Here is a 27,728-nt window from a genome sequence, read left to right on the forward strand (position 1 = left end):
CAATCTATGGCCTTTTAACCTGTGTAAGATATTATTTTTTTGTTTGTTATTATGGCATGCATTTTTGTGTTTTGAGATTGTAAACTGCCCTGTGATCTTTCAGATGAAGAGCGGTATAGGAATTTAATAGATAAGAATTAGAATCGATGCATCCCTAGGCAGATGCCATGGGGACAGCACTTTGTCTGCCATCATTTCTGAAGTCTGCTTGCAAGTGGTTTGCATTCAAACTGCTTGCAAATGGACTTTGAAGTGATGTCTCTCCGCGTCCATCAGCTGGATCACTGCTGAGAGCCACCCCCTTGGAAATCCAAGTGGCTTGAATACATTATCAGGTGACTGACAAATAGGCGGTTCCACCTGCTTGTCAAAGTCGGCCTGCAGTGAGGGGGGGGGGAGGGAAGGAAGGATCCAGCCTACCATCCAGATCCCGTGCCCCACCGTGTCTCATCAGGAGACCAAAAGCCACACATCTCTTGACAAATTTCCTATCCACCTCTTTACCATGGTCTATACTATAATGGGAAAGCAGGCCTTTAAGTAAGCAGAAGTAAATTCTCAACTGCTTTCATGTTAGGAGAAAAAGATGCAGCAGATGAGACACAAAGACACAGGAACCAGAGTGGTGTAGTGGTTGCAGTGTTGGACTAGGACCTAGGCGACGCGGGTTCAAATCCCTCCTCAACCATAAAACTCAGTTGGGTGACCGTGGGCCAGTTACAGTCTCTCAGCCTGGGTTGCTGTGAGGGTAAAATGGGGAGGAAGAGAACCATGTACACCACCATGAGCTCCGTGGAGGAAAGGTGGGGTATAAATGCAATAAAATTAAAATAAAATTTAAAAATAATTTAAAATAATACATTTTCTCATAGACGATATTCACAGCAGTACCTGCACCCCAAGAATGCCGAAGATGATGAAGAAAGCACAGCAAATGAGGACGATGTTTCCAATGGGCTTGAGTGATGAAATGAGTGTCTCGACCACAAGCTTCAGGCCTGGTGCACGACTTATAACCCTGAAAAAGAAGCACTGTGAGGAGCAACAATAAGGGAGACGTAGAACAGAGATGCTTTTCTCAATGTTTTACGAAGAGCTGCTCTAAAAAGGATCACGACACAGCTGCTTGCCCCGTAAAGCAACACGGCACATTTCCAGCAAGGGCATCATTTCATCCCCATATCTGTATTTTTGTACACATTACATGGCTGGACAATGTTGCATTACAACATTAAGAGCAATGCCAATTTCAAAGAACAGCTGTGCTTTGGTTTGCATATTGCTTTTGAAAGTGCAAATTAGGTACCTAAATGCAAACTCAGTCTATATTCTCCCCCGTCGCTACTGTCAAAACTGACTCTGGATACATACACACCCACTCCCTGCTTGTTCTTTCCTATTTTGATTGGCCTTGTCATCACAGACTGTATCTAAGTGCCCTGAGCTCTTGACCCTTCTTATTGCCCTTTCCAAAACCTTTATCATGGCAAAACATCTGGGTGTCCACACAAGCTTTCTCTGGGTGTACAGAAGCAGGGTCCTTACAAAAGAGAGGAGGAGGGAGACCAGCCTTTTGGATCTCACCTAAGAGGGCGTAAAGTACGCAGCAGCCGGAGGACTCTCAGCACCCCCAGAATTTTGGCTCCACCAGCAGAGGCTACCGAAACCACAATATCAATGATGGATACGAACACCAAGAAGCCATCCAGGATATTCCAGCTACTGCGGAGATAGGCCTGTTCCCCAAAATATAGGCCAAGGGAGACTACCTAGGGGAGATGAGAGAATGCATGAGGGTGGAGAATGTGATAGTCAAGCAATAACGCTGAGCTACACTCCTAGAACTACTACACAGTGCAGATACTTGAGGGTGTCACCTGGGTACAGAATTCTTGATGGGAACAGGCAAGGGGTCAATGGAAAGCTGATCACTGACACTGATATAATGCTTCGCTCTCTTCTAATAAAAACAACAACAACCACCAAAACTCTGGGGAATAAAAAATGGACAGGAGGGCCTGATTTCATCTCTAACAAATATATTTCAAAAAAAGCTGCTAATAGCCACCAAGGCCCTGATGATCTCCTTGCTGCTGCTGCTTATACTATATACAAATCCCTTCATCATCACAGAGATAATTTCAAGTTTTGGAGTTCTGAGATTTGGAAATGAAAGGGTTTTCATTGGTGCTTTTTTCTGGGGGGACGCAGGGGTATGCCTACCCCTAAACATTTTGTGAAACTTTGTACTTTTGTTCATTTACTGTATTCATTTCCCCCGATTCGAACTATAAAATGGTGATTTTCTTGAGTCAAAATGAGAGAACCCCTAAACATTTTTTTAAAGAAAAAAAAAGCACTGGTTTTAATTCTCAGTACTCCCTATTATGCCAGCCTGTGGGAAGCAATTGCACAAATATAACCAGCAAGAAATATGGCCACACTGAATATTTACTCATTTGGGGTATGTGTGTGTGAATGTACTGGATCCTTTCTTTGGAGGAGGGAAGAAATGTTTATTTAGGAAAAAAACACAACCCCTGAAATCACTTTCAAAGTGCTGCCATTATTTGCCCTACCATCTGTCTCTTGGGTGCTATTCTCATTGCTCCCCACCCTGGGTTCTCTCTTTTCTAAAGTTGCCCTAGCCAGCCAGGGGTCATGCAGTGACCTTGGTGTTGAAATGCTTCACAGCTCATCAGATTCAGCTAAGTGCTGATATCATCATGGGCAAACAAAGCCTATTCAGATGGTGCTCTGAACAGACAAAAAACTGCTGCCCTATTTGCAGCAATATATGTACATTCACCAAAAGGGCGTCTGCCCTCTTTGACAAATATATTTGTGAAAATGGCACCCTTTTGTACCTTACCCGTCGGGGGCTGCCCCCCCCAAAGTGGTATGTTTGCCTCCCTGACAGACTTGGAAGGGGCTAGTTGGGTCAGTGAAATGGGGACGGCTTGGTAGCTGTCAATGAGTGACTTACTTTCAGTGTCATCTCAGCAACGAAGATCGCTGTGAAGATGTAATTGGATACCGTAAGGAAGATTCTCTCCTGGAATAATCAAAGGCAGCCTCAGAATGTATCTAGCAAGAGCTCTGCAGTTTGAGTCATTGCAACGAGCTTGGCAAATCCTACTTGGTTGCTAAGAGCCAGGTGGACCTAAAAGTCTAGGGTACTTTAAGGTCAGCTGCCAAAAGCATCACCCTACCCAACATCTCAAGTACATTATAATATGCTGTCGTCCTTCCTAGTCTACTGTTGTGGCCCAAACAGTTCCTAGTGGATGTGGTAGAAATAAAAAATGAATGTGAACAGGCCAGCGACTGAGGTTTTCTTTTCATTTACATTCACAAATACCTTAAAAAAAAGATACAAACACAGCTAAGGGCATGGTCACATTGCCAGTTACTCTGCATCCAGTGCGCTCCCGCTGCTAGTTTTAGAAGTCACATTCCCATGACATGAGCCACAATCCATGCTGACCCTATACTTTGTTGACAAATACTGCTATTTGATGCGTCTCCTCCTCAAAGCAGCTTCAATTTGACTAGAAAACTAGATGCAGAGTTAGCAGTCATGTGACCATGCCCTATTAAACCATTGTGCATACACAGATGACAGCTTCATAAATGGGAGTTCTGGGGGAGGGGGGGTTTGCAGGGGTGAGGAAACCAAACAGGTAATGCCCCATCCCGTCTCTGATGTGAACTGTGCAAATGCAGCTTAAAACACAGCAGGGGGGAAATGAACCTGCTGCATTTTGAGCCACAGTTTTGAACATGCCCCCACTTGTGAACTGTTACACCACTGAATAGAATCCTCAGGTAGATGGTGCTCATAGCAATCACGTCAAGTATGTGGCTCTTCTGTGGTTGTGGCAAACTGTTCACAGAACATAACAGCAACATATATAGATGTTCATTTGGCTCAGCAGCAGCTCTCCCAGGTCTCATGCAGAGGACCTTCTCATTACTTGCCAGGTGAGCCTTTTAACTAGAGATGTCAGGGATTGAATTTGGAGCCTTCTGCATTCAAAGTGTGTCCTCTGTCACTATGCTATGGTTCCCCCCAAGACCGGGCACAACACTGGACTGTTATCTTGTCACTGCAAACCCACCTGGACCCACATGTGCAGAAGGGAGGCTTGTTCACACAGTTTACCATGAGCTGGAAGGTGCTGCCTGCTATGTGCCCAAGGTTCATATGTGGAATTTCGCAAGCCTCGTCTCAGGAATGTGAAAACAGTCTTCAGTGTCTATGTTCTCCTGATTATACATTTAAAAGCTAATCCCCAAAGCACACAGATAAACCATCTTATCTAACTTTCATCTTCAGTGTTGTCGTGTACACAATGAGTTTCCCTCTTATTGGCAGGTGTATAGATTTCCAATACATGAGAAAGATAAGTGTTTTCCTCATTTTTCACCATCATTGGCTGCTGTTCTAGTAATGTAAGGAAGTACCATTCTGAAGTTTTAGAGAGGAAGTGTTTTCTTCACATAGAATATATTGTCAAGGATTTCATTTGAATGGCTAAAGTATTTTACGAGCATGTGCTCTTTTATGTCACACACATTTATCTAAAATAAATATTCTGACAATTACTAACACAGATGAGAAATATCATCATTCTAACTCAGGACAGGGGGCCCTTTTCAGGCAGAGTGCCAAATTACCCTGGTAAAAAGGTGTTTAGGGCTGCATACTAGTAGTGGCAGGCCCAAGCTCACACAGAGACTCACACAGAGACACATACATGCAATCACACATATACAAAGCTGCTTCCAATGGAAACAGAGACATACATTTAATTCTTAGTAAAACTACTCAAGTTTTACTTTCCATTTTCTCCATAGACTTGTTTTATCAAGTTTGTAAAAAAAGAAAAGGCTCTCCAATATCCTTTCTATGCCCTAATTGTGCAAAAGGTAAAAAGAACTCTGCAATCCCACAAGAATGCAAATAAAGTCAATGCAGAGCTGAACTGCCAGTCCTGCCTTAACAGCTGTTCAAAGCTTCAAACTTCAGCTGCATGCTGAAAGTTGTATGCATGCAATTGAAAAATGCAAAATGCATGAATGACTTCTTGCATATTTGCAAGGAACACCAGTCTACCTCTCTGCTGATACCTTTTCTCCTCTGCTTTGAGCTTCTTCCAAAGGAAAGAGCTGGAAATGCAGATTTTGCATGCCATCAGATCTCTTTTTCCTCTTGGCTCCTCCTCACTGAATGGAAGGCAGATGGAACTCCAAGGGCCAGGTGGAATTTGACTGCTGCACATCTGGCTTATGGACCAAGGGTTCCCCACACCTGCTCTAAACCACAGGTGTGTTCTCAAGATACTTTGCAGAAGGTCTGCTAGTTAATCTGCAACTAATACTATATGCACTCTTGCAAACAAGCCGTGTATAAGCAAAGAGAGTTGATACCCCCAAGTCTTTCAAATCCATCCTTTGTGTCAAGGGTGGACTTTGGTCTTTCAAATTTCAGTAGTGCCCTGTGTGAGGTCAAAATTCAGTGCCTCCACTGCCTCTCACTTTCTGCTCTGTGTGCACACTATGTCATAGTGGTGATGCCCTGCGGCGCCCCCCTCGGCTTGGTGTCCAGTGCAGGGGAACCAGGCATGATGCCCTAAATCCGCCTCTATTTATATGCAGATTCTCACAACTGTACATGAACACAAATGAAAACAATCCTGTGCCCCTGAAACGCTGCTTCTAAAAAATGGAAAGTCCACAATTTTTACCAACATATAAAAAATGCTTTTGGAAGTTTCAAAAAACGGTAAATATGGTCATTTTAGTGACAGACTTTAAGAAAGACAACCAGCTTTTCTTCACACATGCATCAAGATGCACTGCTGAAAGCATTTGTGTAGCTGCCCCACAAAAGCTCCCCTAAGAGTCTATGGTCCATCTGAACAGGTTATAGTACTTACTGTGCTTCTCTGTTCAATCTGTGGTCTCTCCAGGGCAATAGTGATGCAGTTCAGGAAAATGAAGGCCAGGACAATGTAATCAAACAGCTTATGGGCGATGATAGTTTGACAGAGGATACGAAATCTGAAAGACAGTTCACTTGTTTGTGAAGTGCATATGTTTCTAAGGGATGATAGGGGTAGTGAGAATGTTTGGGGGAAGTGGAAGATGATAAAATTACGCCCTGAAACTTTAGCTGTTAAACCTCCCGTTCAAAATTCTTTTGGTTCCACTTGAAGACTGTGCAACTGATTTAATTAGTATTGCCTCATGGCAAACTTTGAGACTCTCCCATTTTATTAATAATAAATAGTAGTAAATTTGAGAGCTGTAATAATTTCCTCTGCTGCTATAAGCTTTGCAAAATAACGCAGAACGTATTGTGAAAAGAAGATACAGTAGTGCAACATTGCTAAAAAATACATCATGGTGTATGTCTGATAATGTAATGCAGGGGTCTCCAAACTTTTTCAGCAGGGGCCGGTCCACTGTCCCTCAGACCTTGTGGAGAGCCGGACTATATTTCTTTTTGGCGGCGGGGGGGGGGGGAATGAACGAATTCCTAAGCCCCACAAAAAACCCAGAGATGCATTTTAAGTAAAAGCACACGTTCTACTCATGTAAAAACACGCTGATTCCCAGACCGTCCATGGGCCGGATTTAGAAGGCGATTGGGCCAGATCCGACCCCAGGGCCTTAGTTTGACTACCCATGATGTAATGCATAAACCAACCATGTGCTCTAAAAGATGTGCAGGTGTGATTGAAGGTAAATGCAAAAAATTCAAGGCAGCATGGTACTATCCCACCCCAATTTGCCCTTTCCCCATCCCCCACAAACATAAGCAAAAGTAAAGGACACATACCTGTTTTGTGGTGAGAAAAGGTAGATGGACCAGTCTTCACGCAACTCACACCAGTCTGGCTTGTAGGCCTCTATCATCTTTTTGATACGGAAACACAGGCTCTGTGAAAAGCGAGGCAGAACATCAGAAGTTGCCGCCTTCTTCACTTTCCCCACATGAGCAAGACTCCTTTAACGCCTTGCATACCAAAAACTGAGAAACCTCCCAATTACAGGTTCTTCATCTATATGGATCATTCACTACCCACCATGCCCCATGCAGGGTAAGAAAATGACTTGAAATCACAGCTGTGGGAGACGATGATGGCATGGACAGAGCGTTCAGAAGTTTCTCTCTGATCTGACATAAAACTGAAGGGCTGAAAAGAGAACTTCAAGGTCATCAGAGCCAGCTGCAAGCACCATGGCAGGATTAATGAACTAATTTACCTCCTAGAGAATCAGCACTGCCATTCTGACTTAGACTGAAAGAAAGCTTTGCTGATGGGGCAACACTTAAAACTACTAACAGCCATGGGCTACTGAAACAGCTCAGAGCATTGCCTTCTACCGAGAAAACCCCCAAATGTCCCTTATTGATACTGACATTTCACACCTGGTGAAATTCATCGAGTCCCTTCGAAAGAGAATTTTATGTAGCCGAGACTGAATCCTGAGCACCCTTACTTGGGTGTTGGGAGTAAGTCTCGGGGAATCAGACTCAATATGAAGTAACATTGCATAAAGTTCACAATAATTTTTCAAGCATTGGCTACATCAGAGGTTTGTGCATTCTTACTAATATTGCCTATTCCATAAGTAATAGAGAGACACAGTTAGAGGCATGCAGGTATCCATGGGGATGTTCCTAATGCCAAAAATATAAAGGAGAGTCTGAGATGTAGTATAAGAGGAAATATTCTACTAACACATCTGGAATTTCAGACAAGACTCAAGCTAAGGACAGGGCTTCAGAGAGATACACGTAAAGCCTAATCACTGCTGATCTTTAAAAAACAAGAAAACCTATGAAGTTTGATAGGATTCTGCTGTACTTGTGGGTGGGATTTTTAGCTGTTCTTGGTGTATGACAGAGATTGAATTTTCATGTCTTATAAGCTGCCTTGCGTGGGCAGTGTGCCCTGAAAGGTGGCAGACGCACTCAGAAACCAATTAAATAATGCCAGAAGAGTCTATGGCTTGGGAAATCTGGGGAACCATAGAGTTCTATAGAGTTCTTCAAAAGCTGATCACTCTTCAATGAGAAGATCAGAATGGGCAAATCTTCCTGGAAGATAGCTCACTCACCACTAGGGAAGGGCAAATGTCTCAATTTTTGTCTCTCTCAGTTTCTATTTTTTTTCTGTTGTCAAGTTCAGTGCTCCACATTTCTGTACCAGTTTGTGATTTTTGTAAAAAAATATATATATCATGAAAACTGATCAGCATTCTAATGCAAATTTCTCCTAACATACATGTGCTGGTATAAAATTTTGCCTGATATACACATTCCAACAAGCAATTTTCCTGAGTAGAATGCATTTTCATATGGTATTTTCACTAATATATGCATTCTTATGCACATTTTTACCTACTATTTCCTTCCTTGGTATGCATTATTTAATTGAAGAACTGCAACACAAAGTCACAGAACGCAATGTTCTTTTCAGAGAACATGACATGAAAAGCATTTCATGGGAGGAGAAGTTTTGGAAAGGGTTCTGTTAGAGCTTCACTGTGATCTCTCTTTGCACAGTACAGCCAGGAAGTTCTGGGCTGGCCCAGCTCACCCTCTGATCTGCTATGATGGTTCTCCTGAACTCTACAAAGTCCTAATGCCCCTTTAGTGGGGGAAGCAACTACTTACATAGTCTATCTCCTCCTCGTCTTCTCCATGGTCTTTGCGGTTGTTCATTTCTGGGAACATATCCTTAGCAATGTTGGGCATTTTGCCATTGCAGTTCTGGTGCTCACTGGGCCCTGTGGTCACACCCATTTTCCGCAAAGGCCTGTGATTGGATAGGACCGTGGGTGCCAACTCCACCAGTTCAGAGGAGCCTTTGGTGTCCAAGGAGAGGGTTCGCCGATGGTGGTGAACTCTTACTAGCCCTTCCTGTTCACCCTCTGATGCCCTGTGTCGTTCCCCGGACAAGAGGGACTCGTGCTCAGCTGAAGGAGGCTTGTGCTTGAGGCTGTGTCCCCGGGCGAGGCTGTTCCAGCTGGAGCGGCGGCTCCCCCAGCCCCCAGTCCGGCTCCAGGCACCGTAATGAGAACTACGAGAGCTAGACTGCAATAAATCCAAGAGAGGGTTCAGCTCCCCCACCCAAATAGGAAAGCAGCACAAGTCAACAACCTCAGCCATTTATTTATAAAGAATGTTTTTAGACCATCTTTCATTAGGAAAATCACATGAGGCAGTTCAGAATCAACACAGATCATTAAAATTACAATGGAACAATAACTTACTTCAAACTAGTTGCTTTTACTTCAAGCTCTTTTAACTGTAAATTAGAGGTATGTGGTTTTGGCTTGGTCATCGTAATAACTAAATCACAGCATACATTGGCTGTCACCCACCAGGAGCACTGCTTTCCTTCATTAAGACCCAACCACCCAGGACTACTCTTATCCATTTCCATAGGGCTGGAAGGGAAATGGATCTTGCACATTCTGACAGTGGGGACAACAAGTTCTGGAAAACCATGGAGGATGTGGAGCAGAAATTCATGGAAGATACAGCTTTCAATGGCTACTAGTCAGGATGGCTATAGATTATCTACAGGACCAGATGCAACATGTCTCTGGATGCCAGTCACTAGGGAACAGCAGGAGAATAGGGCTATCACTCCCTCAATCTGCTTATGGGCTTCTCAAAGACACCTGACTGGCCTCTGAGGGTAACAGGATGTTTTGGTCTGATCCACCAGTGCTCTTCTTACATTTGAACTGAAGCTGGAGTTTGGATTAAGGTTTGGATTAAGAGAGATGTTGCTTAAGCTAGAGTACATATGAGTTGAGGAGTGTTGGAAAATGTAGCCAATGGCAAGCTTGAGAGGAAGCAATAGCTCAGTACCAGGGCACATGCTCTGAATGTAGAAGAACTTATTCTCTGGTACCATAAAGTAAACGATCTTATTCTCGGGTACTAGGACTGGAAATCATTGTAGTATGTTGGCTTTAGGCAACATGTGCTACACCTAGATTTAAATTCACCCACCAGAGACATCACACTGCTTTTCCTGGATTCGAGGGCCATGAGGACTTGGTCAGGCTGCAGTGTATTTCGGGAAGGGTTGGGAATTCCAGCAGCTGCTCCAGGCTGGTTGAGACACGGAAGGCTGGGGTCAAGATGTCCATTTGGGGTCATGGGAATTGCACAAAGCTTTGGATCTGAGCAGAAAAATGCAAAGGAAAGAGAGCAAAGGACATTCCGTTTTCCACCCAGAGAGCTCTTCGATAAATGCATTCACGTGCTTTCAGATATATAGTGAACTCAAAGGAACTGTGCTCATACATAATTTCCACATACATAGATTCAGACTTTGGCACTATCTCCAAAGCAATGCCTCTAGGAAATTGGGAGAACAATATGGGAGAACAAAAAGCATCCTTCTCCTCCATCACCCAATAGCTTCTGCATTGACAGTGCTTCATACTTTTCCCATTAAAGCCTGGAAACGTTCTCCTTGGGAGAAAGTAAAGCTTATTCTTTATTGCCCAAATGCTTAGCAAAGAAGATTCTTGCAGTAGGCACTCCACTACAGCAGCAGGAGAACTGATGCAGTAGCAATAGCTATCCTTAGTGTGAGCAGCTTAATATTCACATACATGGAAAGAAGCAAAACTGCAATGACTGATGATACCCCCCTCCCTGCTTTCAAATCGAAGGCAGCTGTAGCTTTGTTCCTGCAGCAGGCACACATTACAAAAGGAGAATATAGTAAAATTGAGAGAAACCGATGAAGACATTAACCAATCCGTGACAAGCTGTTTTGTATCCTACGTTTGAGAGCCACCTCTGTGCCCTCAGACCAACACCAGCAAGTCTCTTTTCATTTGTATCTGGGAATCTATCTACTACCAGATATGCCCTGACTCCCCTGGAAGCAGAGCGCTTATTGAGCCATTTGGCCTTGGAAACCCATCAGCAATATGAGGGGCTTTGAGGTTCTGAAGCAAGCAGACAACCAGTGAAGTTCCCTCCAGGTTGGGCAACCTACAAACCAGCAGCGAATAAAAACTGAAGTCCAGAAGGAGAGGCAGAGATGTATGTTTAGAATGGTACACACTATTGGGGGCTGCCATATGGTAAAGAGAAAAGATCATTGCTCAGAACACAAAGGTAAAATGCAATTTCTGGCTCAAAGGGAAACTTGATCTATGCTTTATGTTCTCTCTTCAAGTACCACTCCAATGTAGTGCCTGACTGGTGTGCATTTTCATGGTAAGTTGCCCCCATCACTTTCTTTAAACCCCAAACTTCCCCCTCTTCACTGTGGTCCTTAATAAGAATACGCAGGCTTGTAACTGGCATTTACAGCTGTTTGTGTTAAGGGCAATTTGCAATATTCTCAAAGAAGTGCAGAGGGCATTGCTTTGGCTATCACACAAACAAAATTCTGCCATCCTGTCTTTTGGCTGATTTTACTGATGTTTGAATCCAACCTTTTGTCAAGTCAAATCAGTAGCCACAGGGTATTTTACACAGATTTTTTATTTCCGTCTGATGTGCTTTGTGTGATTTGAACACTAGGGGTTTGATTGAAACTCAGTGTGGGAGCCCTGTTCCATCAGCAGCTTGAACATCTTCATCATTGTTATCCTAGTTCCTATGAGGTCGAGTAGAAAAGCCAAGTATCCTGATTTCGCCAAGCCTGTCTAGGACATCGCTGTTGCCTTTCAAAGAGAAGTGACAGGATCTGGGCCACAGTGTGTCCAAAAGGCACCAAAATCCTTTAGTGAAAAACATTGCAATAGCTTTGCCTTTTACTATTAGAAATGCAAATGCATTTGAAGTGTCCATCGCTGTGAACTCAGAGCACATTTGGGGAAGAGGAAGATGAAAAGGGAAAGCTGTAGCTCAGTGGTAGAGAAACTGCTTTGCATGCAGAAAGTCCTAGTTTGATCCCCAGTGTCTCCAGATATGGCTAAGACAGAGAATCTTGCCTGCAACTCTGGAAAGCCACTGTCAATCCAGTGTAGACATTACTGAACTAAATGGACCAATGGTCTCACTCAGTATAAGGCAGCTTCTTATGTTCCTAAGGAGGGAACTTTCCAAGATGTTATGTTTTCACATATAAAAGCAGAGACCAACACAACTGTAAGTAGGATCCAATATTATTCCGCTTTTACAAGGCAATCAAAAGTAAGACCTACTGAGATCAATGGGGATTACTCCCAGGTAAGTCACTACGATTGCAGCCTAATTCAAAGTTGCAAGGTAGTTATGCTAATAAGCCAGAATTGCAGCCAATCTTGAGAAATAGGGAAACTGGGCAATATTAAGTAATAGACTTTATTTTGCTACTCTCATGAAAACCAATATATTCACAAATTAGATTTCATGCAGCGGTTCTCACTGCAGTTATAGTCATGTAGAATTCCTATACCACCTTCTCTTACCCGAGCCATCTTGGAATTTGTCAAACTCCTCATTGTTTGATGAACTCTGATCGTCATCTGAATATGACCGGTTAGCATCACCCTGCATTGGGAAAATAAAATCAAAGACCTGGGAATTGTGAGCATCCTGAGAGCAAAGGAGGTGCTTCCCTGTGATTCCAGCATTTTGTGGCTTCAGCTTGGTAGGGAATTTCCAAGGCAAGGCAAACTACTTTATGGAAATCATTAGCTGACATGCCACTGCACAGAAGAGACGATACCTTAGTGTCCAGGCCATGTAATGGCACATTTCCTTGCTTTTCTTGCAGTTGCTTTGAAAACCACCCTCCACAAACACGTTCCTTAGAAGATCACTGGCCATGGGATGCCTTGCCACCCTTTCTAAGCCCTTCAGGCTATATCCCCAACCAGCTATAGATGTGTGCCATACCCTCCCTGAAAGCAGCTACTGTAGCAACTCACCTCGGCCTGGAATCCCTCCACCAAGATGGCCACCAGCAGATTGAACAGAACATAATTGCCAAATGTCATGAGAGCCACAAAGTAAAGAGATGCCCATGGAGAAGTTGAGGCCATGCCATTGTAGAGCACAACATTCCAGTCCTCCTGAGTCAAGATCTGTAACACAGAACCCAAGCTTGCAAAGTCAAATCAAGAACAAAAAATGCAGGCTGGAAAATACGTTAACTGACAGGTAAAAAGTATCTAATTAGTTTTATCCTTTTCAGCCCGCTCATATGCATGAACTTTTTCCTGTTTTGGTCATGATATATTTTTTTCCCCTGAGGAGATGCGTTGGCTGTGTTGTGCTGTTCCAATGCCACAAGCACTCTCTGAAATGTAGTGGGTTGTCATTTACAGTTCACTGTAGAGTAGCAGAAACACTGTGGCTCCCTTACCAGTGGGCCAAGCTGCACTCACGATCATTAGTGGGTTGCAACTGATGGTATGGTGTTAAGCATAGCAGCAGGCCCACAAGCCTGATGGTTCAAAGTCTATCCTTTCCTTTAATCACTCCTTGTTTCTGGGAAGACATGCCTCCTTCTCATCCCCTTATTCCCTTTTCTTATTTCTTGGTCTCACCTGGAACACTGTGACAATAGCCCAAAGTAGGGAGTCAAAATTCTTCCGGTCAGGGACTGTGTCTCCTGTGTCAGTCCTGAGGCTGAATTTACACCCAAAGATGTGCATTCCCAGGATGCTGTTGGAAAGAACAGTTTTTTTATTTTTAAATCAACACATTTCTGCTGTAATTTTAATTATTGAAATGTTCTTATTTATTTACCACATATGTATCCTATCCTTCTACTAAAGAAACTGGGGCAATACATATATGGCTTGTCACAAGACCCAGAGCTCTGCCTCCTCACCCCCAGAAGCAGAGGTCATGGATATAGGGAACATCTTGGACTGAGAGGAGGATTTGCCCTCAGAACCAGCCTTTGGTGTCCTTACCTCATTAGGAATTCTAGCACCAGGAGAACCTGTCATGCCAGTGCCTCTCTGGCTGGAAGAGGCTGCCTTGCCTTCCTCAGACTCCAGTTTGGAGGCTGTAGCAGAACCCAGACTCCACCATATTGCTGGGTCATGGGTCACTCATTTGCGACTTAGATTACTAGTTCTAATCCCATTTATCCCAGGCTCGTTCACCATGAATTTGTTTTCCTTTTTATTCAGGGAAAAAATGCTCTGTCTGTTGTTAACCCTGGGTAACTGTCAGCAAAACCCATACTTAAAGGGTTTGAACGTCTGTTCCTCTACCTGCACATTTCTGTTAGCGCAGCAGTTCAGGGTTTCCTGACTAGCTACTTTGCATTTATCTTGATTTTGTGAACTGTCATTTTAATTGGTGATTTCCTGAATTGTTCAGATCCTGGCATTATTGCACATTGTTTTCCATTAAGGGCACAGAAACAGTGTTTAATTGCACATGACTCCCAAAAGGAAGGCACAGAGAGCAGAGAGAGTTCACAACAATTTTCTCCCTTTAAATACAGCCTGGACTTGGTGCTTTTGGTTGTGATGTTGGTTGCCAAGGGTGCTTTTTATCAGTTTAGGTTAGTTTGGCAGCTGTGGCCCTAGCTAGAGAAACCTGACCTAACCACAGCGATGCATGGCTTTTTACAACCAGGTTATATTACTGTAATGAACTGTGTGGGGCTGCCCTTAAAGACTGTTTGGAAAATGCTGCTGGCACAGAATGTGGCTGCTAAGACATCCAGATCATATTACACCTATGCTGCATCAGTTACATTGGCTACTTTTTCATTTCCAGGCCCAATTCAAGGTGCTTGTTTTAGCATATACTGTAAAACCCTAACTAGTTTAGGACTATGTTATCTGAAAGACAGCCAATACATCAACATCAGCACCTGAGACCTTGCTCACCAGCCCACCAGTGAGACCCATTAGGCTGGTGGTGATGGGCAGGGGCTTTGTTAGTGGTGACCCCACACTTTTGGAATTCCCTTCCCATGGCATTATCACTGCTGAGCAAAACAAAACTCTGAAGACAGAAGTCTGCATTTAGCTGATCTGCACTGCTGGGGTGTGTGTGTGTGTGTGTGTGGTGTAATAATAATTTCCTGTGTTTTGAGTTTTGCAAAGCTGCCTTGAAAAGTGTTTCCCCCCTTAACACAGCAAGTTTTAACAAACAAACAAACAAACAAACAAACAAACAAACAAACAAACATCCTTTCTTGTGACTGAACAAGTAAAATGGACCTTATTCTGGATAGTGTCCCTGCACCCTGGAATCCCTCTTTTCACCTGAATATAAAGATAAACAGCATGAGGAGCATGCAGAAGGTAGCGACATTGTCCATGGTCTTCATGAGCACCACCAGCTGACGCCGCAAGGCAGGCATGAACCTCACCAGCTTCAACACCCTCAGTAGCCGGAATGTCCTCAACACAGACAGGCCACCATCAGCTTGGCCTATGATCTCCCAGATGCTACAAAACAGGGACAAAAGCAACAAGAGATAAGGGAGGGGGAGGGAGGGCCAGAGTGAGACCTTGAGAAAAGTAATAGAAAGGAATCCCAAAGGATGATGAATGACAGTGTGAATATTATAAATCGAAGCAACTTTTATTTGAGTGATCTTTAACTGAGATCCAGGTAGACTGTGTTTGCCAGAGAGCGGGAAGGAGGGAGATAATTTCTGTTGTCAATTGCACTGGTGTCTATAAACCAAATATCCCTATGTGTAAGAAATACAAAGTTTGTCTGAATTAATTTGGTGAGAACAAAATACACTTGCTTATAACTCCTGAGTTATTCTTTGTTCTTTGGAGTTAATGTTCCCCTCATATCCTTCCCTTAGTCAATTTCAACAGGTTCCTTCCAGGTTCCTTCAGGATCTCTCCTGAAAGCATTTTATACAAAGATGTTATGATGCTCCACAGAAGCGAAAGCTTGTTTCCAGCCTCAAGAACCAGAAGGGAAGAAACAAAGGGTGAAAACTACAGCTTAGCCATAACGGCAGCCCCAGTTCACTGCCCTGCCCCCCCCCCAATGTTTGCAGGTGGCAACTGTTTTGGTAACCTTCAATGGAGCCATAATTCAAAAAACATACAGACACATCGTAAATGGTTTTGGGGGTGCTTTGCTCAAGGGTGAAAGCAGGGGCTCTTTCCTTTCCTTAGTCCTGTTCATAAATTTCAGCAGGTCTACACTGAGTAAAACCTAGTTGAATAATATCTTCTGGCTACCACTACCAAGTTCCCCTCTTCTCAGGTGCACTGCACCCTGGCAAGTAGGAAGTAGGGAGGTGCTGATGGCCAATCTCTCTCCCTGCTGCCAAAACCTCTTGCAGAGCGAGCAGCTTTTAGAGTGCTAAGACTGAAGTAGGAAGCTGCAGCTGCCCACCTGCATGATGAAGGGCCTGTTTTGACCCCAGAGTCCAGCAGTGAGGGAGCCAGAGAAGATTCCTGGGTCTGAGTCTGAAGCTGGTGATCAGGGGACCACCAAACTGGAAACTGGCAGGGAGGAGCTGACTGAAGCAGATGCCATAGCACCAGGATTCTTAAAACTAGAGTCAGGAACTTCCTGGATAATTTCCTCTAGATGTGAGGAAGCAAAGCCTTGTGTCCCTGTAGAGTTGTCACAAGTCAGAGTAGATTCATCTGAGCTAAATAAACCTGATAGAAGGCAGCTTCCTCTGTTCCTGTATAAATGGTACTCTGAACAGGGTGGGTGTTTAGAAACTGATGGACGGTTGCAGTGAATGGCGAATCTAGGCATAAGGTTCTCTTACAGTTATAAGGATGCATGTGGAGCTATATGATCGGTCAGTGGGTGGTATTTAACACCAGTCCTACTCAGGGAATGTCCATTGAAGTTAATGGACCTGAATAACTTTGGTTCATTAGTTTCAGTGGGTCTCTTCTGAGTAGGACACAATTGAATACTAACCCCCCCACCATGTTTAACTGATTTATGCAAGCAGAACCATGAAACTTTTAGTTTTATATACAGCAAAATGGATCACAGTTACAAAGTTAATAGGAATTGTCCTGAATCCAAAGGAAAGCTGTTGGAAAGGCTGAGAATAGAATCCAGAATGGCAGGTCTCTTGGTCATGTGCACTACCTTTTTGAGTGACTCTCACATTTTATTGATTAAAATGTTTAATATAAAGTAGTGGCGTCACCAAAGTCTAGAATGGCTTGAGATGTGCTGTCCCAACCCAACATTGCTCAGAACACTGCTTGGAATGAGTTTCATTTACTTCTTGGGCAGCCCCCAAACTGACCCTCACCCATCTTTCTTACACTACTTCTCATACATTGATGCATGGCTTTGATTATCCTTACCTGATGATGACGATGATGCTGTCATAGATGTTGTAAGGATTGCGAAGATAATCAAAGAGGCCAAAGGCAGCAAGTTTCAAGATCATCTCTAGGGCAAACATGCTGGTAAACACAACATTGCAGATTTCCAAAATATTAGTCAGCTCTTCTGGCTGCAGGAGAAGTAAATAAAATAAAATAAAATCAGAAGTCATTTAGGAAACTTTCTATCACATACTGTTCTGCCTAGTGTACAATAAATGGGGCCTCTGGGTAGAGAAGAGACTCTTGCAACTTTTCCATTTTTTATTTTTTATTTTAAATTGCATGTTAAATGTCTGTCTGTAAAACCACCATCTCCCAGTGATGTCCCAATATTTCATGATGTTTCACTTGTTATCCCCGAGTTTTTACCTTAACTCCTTTATGTTCTGTTTTGGTTCTGTCTCCAGGACTGCAGGTTGTTGCTGTTTTTTAAATTGTAGCTGTTTTAGGGTGAAGAACAGCTTCACCCTATGAAATGAAGAAATGAGATTGCAGGAAGCTTAATGTGCCAATTTGGTGTTCCAAAGAAGATTGAGGATTACTGTGATGTTCCATAGAGATTTACAATATACCATGTATATTGTACTGAATGCTGGTTCCTTACGAATAAGGATACGTGATACAGATTATGGACCAGCATACCAACTGGGAACTTGAAATTGTTTTGAAGATCCTCAGGGCATTTGCACTGAGGCCATTATACACATGTTGAAAAACCTTATCTGTAAAATTTGCATCTCAGTACTGAGAAAGGTATAAGTTATTTCTGCAAGTTCCATGTTCTCATTTTAATGTATGCATATTTGGGACTTAATAGTACTAGTGCCCTCATCTGCCTCCTATAGAATTACACTACTATGTTACTAATGTTGATCTTAGACTATAAAAATTTAGAGTGAATTCACTGCTGGATTGCCAGACATAGCTCTATTATGGACTTGGTTGTATTCAGACAACAGAAGCACACAATTTCATTTTTGTGGTCTTTCTACAAATAATTTTGTTTTGCATCAAACTTTGTTGTTCTTTATGATCATTGGATATATATTTTTTCATCTGCTTAATTGGCACAAACTATTTCAATCTCTTGCTTTTCTATTTTTCTTATTTTTTAAAAAAAACCATCAACAAGGTATGCTTATCACTTCCACCATCCATGGCATGTGTTGGAGCACTAGCACCAGACTATGATAGTATACTACAGCTGTTTTCTAAAATGAATTAGCACATTTCTATTAAAAATTGTTTTGTATTAAACCCTAAATGCCCTTGGTCCAGTATACCTGAAGGAGTGTCTCCACCCCCATCATTCTGCCCAGACACTGAGGTCCAGCGCTGAGGGCCTTCTGGCAGTTCCCTCCCTGCGAGAAGTGAAATTACAGGGAACCAGGCAGAGGGCCCTCTCAGTAGTGGCGCCCGCCCTGTGGAATGCCCTCCCACCAGATGTCAAAGGAAAAAACAACTACCAGGCTTTTAGAAGACATCTGAAGGCAGCCCTGTTTAGGGAAGCTTTTAATATCTGAAGGACTATTGTATTTTAATATTTTGTTGGAAGCCGCCCAGAGTGGCTGTGGAAACCCAGCCAAATAGGTGGGGTATAAATAAATTATTATTATTATTATTATTATTATTATTATTATTATTATTATTAACATTTCCCTTAATGCAAAAGTCAATTAATCAATCAATCAATTTTTGGAAATGAAAAATAACACTCACCCCAGTTATTTTGAGACTTCTTCTCCATTTGCAATAATGCATATTTTCAAACAAAACTTTCCTCTATCCTTCCTTTCTTCTTTTCTCGGTGTTTTCAGCTTCCCACCCCCAGTCCCTTTTTATACCCCTGTTCTTCTAGTAGCAGCTTGCTAGGCCTTGTTCTGCTAATCTTCTCTCATCTCTCTCTCTCTCTCTCTCTCTCTCTCTTGGCTGCTGTCTCATTAATTACCCAATGGAATATGTAGATATCTTGGAATGTATTTTATCGAAGGGGAGCTTGTTATGCTTTGCGCTCAAGCACACACTTAGGCTATAACACAATTCCACCATAAATCGAGTACGCAGCCAATCATGTCACTTCTATCTTGTATATGTTGCATACAGAACAAGCATGTCAAGAAAACTGGTGGCATGATGCTACTACTCCTTGGGATGTTTGTGGTGAGAAAAAGGCTTGAAGCAAATGATTCAGCCTTGGATGCATGCGGTATCAGGGTTTCACTCGGGTCCTTTGTGGTCTTCTTGGACCTTGCAAATAACATCCACTCACTAAGCCAGAAAAATACAGTTCTGCTTCGTTCATATGCGTGTGTATATGTGTGCGAGCCACAAATAAGTGATTGAATGAATAGACTTCAACCACCTGCCCTCCGATGCTTTCTCCTGAGTTCCCATCCCAGTTCCTGAGCGCTTTGTCCCACATAATCATCTGTTCACTCGCACCAAGTGGTTTTGACAACTGCTGTCCAAAAAAATCCCCTCCCTCCTGTATTCTGAAAAAGCAAAACCCTTCTCTCTCCACAGCCTACTAATTCATCCCCACACTTTCTCGGGATCAGTGACTTCACGCTAATTTCAACACAATGAGAAGCGGGAAACAACAACAACTGCACACCTTTCCCATGCCAGATGATTCTTTATTAAAGCTGCCAGTTTCCCTAAGTGAAAAAAGTAAAGACAGAATGGGAGAAACAAGGCCTCTATTTCCACCCATAATTATGTTTGACTAATAATGCAAGTGCTAAAAGGCAAAAGATGGAACGTAAAAACTAACAGAGTGATCTTGTGCATCTTCACACAGAAGGAAGAGTAAGTGTTTGTAGGATAAGACTATGCACACTGTAGTAAGCCCCAGGGAAGCAGAATTTACTTTGGAGTCAATCTGCATAGGATTAACTTCTAAGGGTCTTCCCTCATAACTTAAAAACCTGTATTGTAGGGTGAAGAAAAGACAGACGGTAATTTCAGAAGGAAGTGGAAATCCCTCCCCTTATTTATCTCTACTTTTACCATCTCTACCATATAACACCGGTCCTGAGATCTGCATTGGCTCCCAGTATGTTTCCAAGCACAATTCAAAGTGTTGGTGCTGACCTTTAAAGCCCTAAACGGCTGCAGTCCTGTATACCTGAAGGAGCATCTTCACCCCAATTGTTCAGCCTGGACACTGAGGTTCAGCACCGAGGGCCTTCTGGCGGTTCCCTCACTGCGAGAAGTGAGGTTACAGGGAACCAGGCAGAGGGCCTTCTCAGTAGTGGCGCCTGCCCTGTGGAATGCCCTCCCATCAGATTTCAAGGAAATAAGCAACTATCCTACTTTTAAAAGACATCTGAAGGCAGCCCTGTTTAGGGAAATTTTTAATGTTTAATGCTGTATTGTTTTTAATATTCGAATGGGAGCCACCCAGAGTGGCTGGGGAAACTCTGCCAGATTGGCGGGGTATAAATAAATTATCATCATCATTATCATCATCTACTTTTCATTTCCTGAGCTGAAGAATCAGGCAGAACAAGAACATTTTGGATCATTCAATAAGCCTCTGTGTAAAACTCCCGCAAGCTGGTGTGGAAGATAGCAGCTTTTTGCAATATGTGTTCTGAGGCAGGTTGAAAATAGGATGCTGTCCTAAAATTTGTATGTTTATCCTGGACATGAAGGAACGCCAACTGTAATTTCAACCTATCACTCTCCAAGGCAGATATCACATTAGAATATATTTTGCATTTTACTACCACTACCCACTTCTGAAAATGTTGAGTTGGGGGGAGGAGACGCTAGAAGAAAATACGAGTGAGGATTGAGCAGGACAGAAACTTGTTTTGTAAAAATAGACATAACCTGCCTCACTGTGAACGCTTTAATTTCTAAATCGCATTGTGGTGTGGTTTACATTTTTCCTTGCCTTTCTGAGGAGAGGTCTATGGCGCTTGCATTTTCCTCCCCCTTCATCTAAAATAGATGAGAGATGTGAAACCTGAGGCACAGAATTGCGCCCTGAATATGACTAGCATATTTCATTCTAATCTCAATGTTCAAATGGAGTATCTCACAAAGAAATAAAATGCTGAGTGAGTGGGAGAGTGAAACTAAAGACCTCACCTTGTTTCACAAAAAGTAGTGGTTTTTGACATGGCAGGGCAGTGGGGGGGGGGGAAGAGGTGAGGAGCAGCTTTCCTAATATCCATCCACTTCATTCATTCCTGCACATGGTACTAGAGTTGCACATGGTGGAATTCCTGCATACAGTCACTCAATAAACACACCCAAATGTTCAAGCAATGACACTAAAAATGTCAAAGATATCGCACAGAACCACTCCGACAAGTCTCCCAAATAGAAATTGCAATGGAGGCGCTGTATGGGGAACTTATTGCAAGCACAAAACATAGCACACAGACAAAGTGTGGGAAATGCAGTCTCCACAGAAGGGGTATTGAGGGGAGACGTGTGGCTTGCATAAGACAAATATGTAACATTAACAAGTGCATATTTACTTTGCTGAAAATGTATTCTGCAGAAAGGTTATAGGGGGAAACTTCTATTTGTAGTCTAATGCTCATTTCCATGAAGCTCCCCACCGCAGAGACGAGCGCACATCCAAGTGGATTAAAGATACGCCTATTTTTGGCAGATACCAGGCCTGTCCTATTTAGATGTGCGCTTGTCTGTATGGGGGCAAGCACAACGGTGATGAAAATAAGCTCAGAGCTGCACAAGCAAATCTGCCCGAAGAGTCTTTGGCAGAAACCTGAAAAAGCAAAAATACCAATTCCAGCCCAAACTGAACAGATTATGTCAGTGATAATGAGAAATGTAATGTAGCATCATGATATAATGGTGAATTGTCTTCCTTGCTCCTGCTGACGTGTTCTCTCTCTCACGCCTTCTGTGCCTTCGTGAGGAACTGATGCTTTAAAAGTCATCCTTGTCTGTCTCTTACCGAAAAGGTCACCTGTTCCCGCTCACTCTCCTTTCCTCCCTGACATCTGTTTCACTAGTCAAGTGCACATCTGCTAATCTTTTTCTAATGGGCCATCACTCACCCCAGGGAATGGTTCCACCTAGGGAGTTGGGTAAGAAAGGAAGAGCGTAGGAGAGGGAGACAGGGGAGGAACGGCTGGGGAAAGGCAAAACTTCTAACAATTCCACATTCCTGAGTGGAAGGGAAAATACAAAACAGAACACAGAGAGCCAGAGACACAATGAAAAGGCAAAGCAAAGAGGAAGTCAGAAGCAAATTATTAGGATGGGGAAATAATGAAGGCAGGGGAGGCTGCAGACATGCAATACAACTAAAGCACATGACTTCCCTCAAAGGACTCTGGCATACAAAACAAACAACGGTGAGGATGATATATGAAGCCCAAACTAGACACCTTGTTGGGGGTGTTTAACAAAGTTGCAGGAGTGGGAGGAATGATGGTCAGCACAAACTTGGCGGTTTCACACCAGCTGTTGGACCAAAGTATCTCACAAGGTTTCTATGAGGGAAGGGAACAAGCGGTGGTGAGGGAGATTCGGTTTTCCTGCTCAACCACAGACCTCACTTACAGTGCAATCAGGGGCTAGCTCAACTGAGTTCAGTGGAACTGACTCACTTTGGATCTTGAGCCAGCTGTCAGCCTAACCAATCCCACAAGGTTGCTGTGAGATTAGAAACGGGCAGGAGGCGAACCATGTACAATGGCAGGCATGAAATGTAAGCAATATTCAGAGGCATACTTAGCTGTTATGAAGTTAATTCATTGATAGACCTGTGCTCCATAAATTTGTCCTAAAGGAAGTGGCCATCACTATTCCCAGTGACAAGGAGGTTGACAAACCTATTATGTGTTGTATAAAGAAGTACTTTCTTTTGGCTATTGTGATGGGGCAGGTTGATACAAGACAGGAGTGGAGAACCTGCGGTTCTGCAGAAGTTGTTAGATTCTGACTCCCATCAACCGCAGCAAGCATGACCAGTGGTCAGGGATGATGGGAGTTGGAGTCCAACAACATACGGAAGGCCACAAGTTCCTCACATCTGACCTAAAAAGAGAGTAAAGTCATATCTACACTACATTAGCTCATCTTTATTATTACTTCATACTTTCCAGGGCTGAGTCACGGCACTGATTTTAAAAATATTCTGAAGTTAAGCTGTGGCAATACTGGCTCAAATTAAACCCTTTCCAGAGGTCTTAGCACATACTGTTGTTATGTTCTGATGGTTATTCTATAAATAGTCCTAAACAGTACATTAACTCAAGCTTATGTAAAATTTAAATGAAGTAACTCACGCCAAAATCTCCCTTTAGCTACATGGCTCTTGGATAACCTCTCCATCATATAAGTCATGTGTTTATAATATTTGAATACTAGTAGATGATTATACTGATTGTTCTTTGCCCTTAGTCGTTGCCAATCAAAGTGATAACTACTCAGCTTCTTTAATTTTTCTTTTATGTCAGAGCTTTCTTTTTAAAAAATGATTTATGTTTTTATGCAGGCCTCCTCTGAGCTGGGCATCATTATTTTTAAGAATGAGGTGGCTACATTAGTGCTTATTATACAAAGCAGAGGTTCTAATCAACCAGGGCCCTCTTAAAAGGCTATGCCCACACTGTCTGATTCACAGCCAATTCTGTGCTATGAATATTCCATAAACAGAAAGCAAGACTGTGGGCAGGTTAGTCAGCAAATGTGGGTTATCATCATCCATATTGGGGGGGGGGGAAGAGGGGGGAAGGAGAATGGTATTTCCCACATTCAACTGCCATCCCGTCCAGCTTTCACAGAAAAGCAATGAAACTAATGATGGTTGGGATTGCCCTTTGATCATTGTTGCGTATAGTTTTGTTTTGTTTTTAAAACTAAAAAGAAAAAAAGAAACTAAGGATGGAGGAGAAATTTGATTCACATCACATTTAAGGGTCAAACTACCTAATTCACAATTTCTGAAACAATATGTGAACCAAATCACAACCATCCTTTGAAATTTGCATTCCTCTGAATTTTGCAATGCAGTTCTACAGCTAAGTAATTTATACAAAAATGCATATACTAGGGTAAATTAATGATAAAGTGTGCATAACATAACATAGTGAAAATAATACACCAAAAATCCATTACCAAAAACTTCTTTGCAAAACTGTGTTTCTGAGTATTCAAACATTTGTATACAGCCCACTTACACAGGGGGTTATGTTCTAGGCCCCTGCACGCGTAACTGAAATCATGTAAACTGGGGAGCACCATATAAAAGGCCTCCAAACACCCATCCACCCCCCCACTCTCCAGCTCTCTCTCCCACTCTCTCCCCAATCCAGACCAAAATATCTGTAGTTGAAGCTATGGGGCTGCCTCAAGAATGAGCAAGAAAGTTGCTGCTGCTGCTGTGCTACCCCGCATGTCAGCTGTTAGGCAGGGAGGCTGAGCAGCCAAAACAAAGCCTCACTGCACCTCAGGTCTCTTTGGGTCTTCCTCTGCCCTCACTGATGTCCTCTTTGGGCTCTGGGGAGGGTCTCCTTGCGAGCTATGAGGACTCTCCAACCCTCTCCCACCATTTCTGGATTTGGAAAAAAAACAAACTTATTTATTTTCCTGGCGTCACACATATATGTGGTTGCACACGAGTCAATCATGTGTAAGTGGGAGGGTGCCTGTATTTGGTAAAATGTCCTGATGAATTCTCAGAAGGACTGCTTTGGCGGGGGGAGGGGGCGGAATCTGCAAACTGATGCAGAAATGTGAGACCTGAATTCAAGATTGGAAAAATGAGAAACTGAGAGAAACCAATATTGACAGGTTCATCTATTGTTAAGAAGAAGCTAGGGGGCTCTTTTTAGCTGTGTGGATGTACAGAAAGTTGTTGTATGCAGGACCTGGTAGCAGTCTTTCTTATCCTGGAATTAACTTGGCCCCCACTAAGCAGTAGGTGCCAAGTTCCCTGACAGGCCTTGGTAAGAGGAAACAGACCCCTGTCAGTTTGTTTCCTGCTGCTCACATCAGGTTGCCTCACTTGTCAAACATGGAGATGACAACTTCCTCCTGACCTTTGACCTCACCCTCATTTTATACCCACTCAGATAGTATTCCATCTGCCCACATGCACTACCTTCTGCTCTCTCTTTCACTGTCCACAGAACTGCTCACAGCAAAGCTCCAGCTTCATTGAGGCAGATCACAGGATCTCCACAGGACCATCAGTCTGCAACTACATTGCCAGTTCCTCCCTCTTCTGACTACACTGAAACACATATTTCACAAGCACTTCAGATCAACCAACATTCCAGAGAGTATGTTACATGGCAATCCTAACTACATCTACACAGAAGTCCCATTGAATTTGGTGGGGTTTACTTTCAGGTAAATGGGGCTAGGCTTGTCACCTATGTCAGGAATGCTGAGCAAGGGTTGGTCATCTCTCACTATCTTGATACAATGTGCTGTCCACAAAGCACACCAACATGCATCAACAAATACAGATCACCCGAGTTCGGTGAAAAACTGTTTTTATGCAGAAGAGGCCACGTTGTGCGAAGGCGACCATGCCTTCTGATGAGCAACTGGACATTCATAATGCAGATTCTTTGCAGTTGTAAACACAGAAATATAATTATTTTCTACAAAGCTATAATGTATAATGTTGATTTAAAATGCCACATTATTAACTTTCTACAGACATCAGGGTGCGGCTACTGAGGGAATATTTCATGCGGAGGAACAAAACTAATTTGCATGAATTAATTGCCTGCAATTAACATAAGTTGCAAATTGTTTTCATGAACTTAGCTGAGGCCAAAACTACAATGTGTTCTCTATGTGATGTGAAAATGTGGCATCAGCCCTTGGGGGAAAATGGAAGAAAAATCCTGAGAGATTAAAAATAACACCAATAGATTAGGAAATTATTTTACTGGCTTCACAGTTCAGAGTGTAAGCCTGTGGGTAGCATTTGTTCTTTTAATTCAATTGTTGTGCTGCACCGAGTGCCGAAGCACTTTCCAAATAAGAACAGCTACAGCAATCACTACTCTAATAATTCCTGTACATTGCAACCCCTCTTTGGAAACCCCTTAGGTTTTCAATTTTTGAAACAAAATCTTTACAACATCAAGGCCTGAAAATGTCCTGTTACAAACAGAATGACCACTGGAATTGTCACAATTCTAACACAAATATCTGAGTTTCCTTGTATGCGCCTTGAAAGCTGGATCCTCTGCCATTCCTACTGCATACATCAATAGTAGCAGGCGGGAGGGGTACCATTGCACACCTGGCCTCCCATCAGCTGCTTACTGGAAGGGACAAGGTTGGATTGGCTCTGGTGATGCAACTGACCTCCTCGCTGCCTCACCCTCCTTCCCCAAACCTAAAAGCAGAAGTAGCTCCACTGAAAGCAATCTGGTGTTGCAGCTCCACCCAACAGAGTGAATCACTTTGGCTAGACAAGATGCTATACAAAAGACAAGACTGCCACACGACAGCAGCGGTCCATGCAGGCTTTGAGCGGCAGGTTGTCAGTACAAACATCTGAGGTCTGGCACAGCTGCCTTTTAGGTTATAACCCTGCTCAATATTATGTGTAGCTGATTCCTCTGTGACAGTTCAGAGAGCCTCATTTGTGCCCAGACATTTGCCTTTTCTATTTTGATCTATTCTTTAGCACAGTTTCAGATTAAAAGGAGAGTTTCTGCCCCTGCTGCCCCTTGAGAGGGTTCCTTGAGCTCCATCCGCACAGGGCTCACCGGATTCCCTTGTACCTCTGTAGAAACGGGCTGTGCTTGTGTGTCTCTTAATTAAGCTGGAAAGACTGGCAAACGGATGGATTTGATTTGAGCGGTGGGTGAAGTGCCTGCGCTGTCCCCAGAGGCTGTATTAAACTAAACCAAATAGACTAAGGATTCAGTTAGCTAATGAGGGGAGAAATGAGACCGAAAGAGAGGAAGATAGTGGGAGCGGAGAGTTGGCAAAAACAGGAACACGCACACAGAGAGAGATCAGCTGAATGGAGCATAAATGGAGGAGGACAAGGAAAGGGACAGAAATAAAAGGGAGAAAAAGGTAGGAAGCTCTGTTGGTTTGTCTAGATCAGTATTGTTACCAGCAGCGCTTCTCCATGTTTTCAGATAGGGAATCTCTCCCAGCCCTACAAGGAGATGCCAGGAATTGAACTTGGAACTTTCTGCATACAAAGCAGTTGCTCTGCCACTAGGCTATGGCTCTTCCCAAAAAGAGAGAGCAGGAACTGAAAGGGAGATATAGAACAAGGAAATGACTGTGGGCAGAAGCAAAAGGAGGTGGAATGCACTTCAGATGGTTACTTCACCTATTAATCCCCCTCCCCATTCATTCATTTAGTGAACACAGACACTTGTTGCCCGGTGGGCTTACCAGCTATTTCTGCCCCCAAACCACAGTGGGTAACACCTTTATTAGGAACCAACCCAAACGTC

At 43.1% G+C, this 27,728-nt stretch overlaps 1 protein-coding gene across 7 annotated transcripts in view; it reads right to left on the minus strand.

Moving 5' to 3' along the window:
* CACNA1I (calcium voltage-gated channel subunit alpha1 I) overlaps positions 1-27,728 on the minus strand; it is a 354,183-nt gene that overhangs the window by 42,451 nt on the left and 284,004 nt on the right. For 6 of the 7 annotated variants that reach the window (XM_083400406.1, XM_083400407.1, XM_083400408.1 and 3 more), the window contains 12 exons: positions 17,269-17,420; positions 15,220-15,405; positions 13,534-13,651; positions 12,913-13,068; positions 12,451-12,559; positions 10,043-10,215; positions 8,693-9,112; positions 6,848-6,948; positions 5,943-6,066; positions 2,987-3,055; positions 1,585-1,769; positions 892-1,018 (listed from right to left, as the gene is read on the minus strand). In XM_083400406.1, the coding sequence (XP_083256532.1) occupies positions 892-1,018; positions 1,585-1,769; positions 2,987-3,055; positions 5,943-6,066; positions 6,848-6,948; positions 8,693-9,112; positions 10,043-10,215; positions 12,451-12,559; positions 12,913-13,068; positions 13,534-13,651; positions 15,220-15,405; positions 17,269-17,420 (1,920 nt within the window). The remainder of the gene's footprint in view (positions 1-891; positions 1,019-1,584; positions 1,770-2,986; positions 3,056-5,942; positions 6,067-6,847; positions 6,949-8,692; positions 9,113-10,042; positions 10,216-12,450; positions 12,560-12,912; positions 13,069-13,533; positions 13,652-15,219; positions 15,406-17,268; positions 17,421-27,728) is intronic. The other variant, XM_083400409.1, reaches the window with a different exon arrangement.

Source organism: Podarcis tiliguerta (genome assembly GCF_965153285.1).
Source record: "Podarcis tiliguerta genome assembly, chromosome: 10".
Classification (NCBI taxonomy): domain Eukaryota; kingdom Metazoa; phylum Chordata; class Lepidosauria; order Squamata; family Lacertidae; genus Podarcis; species Podarcis tiliguerta.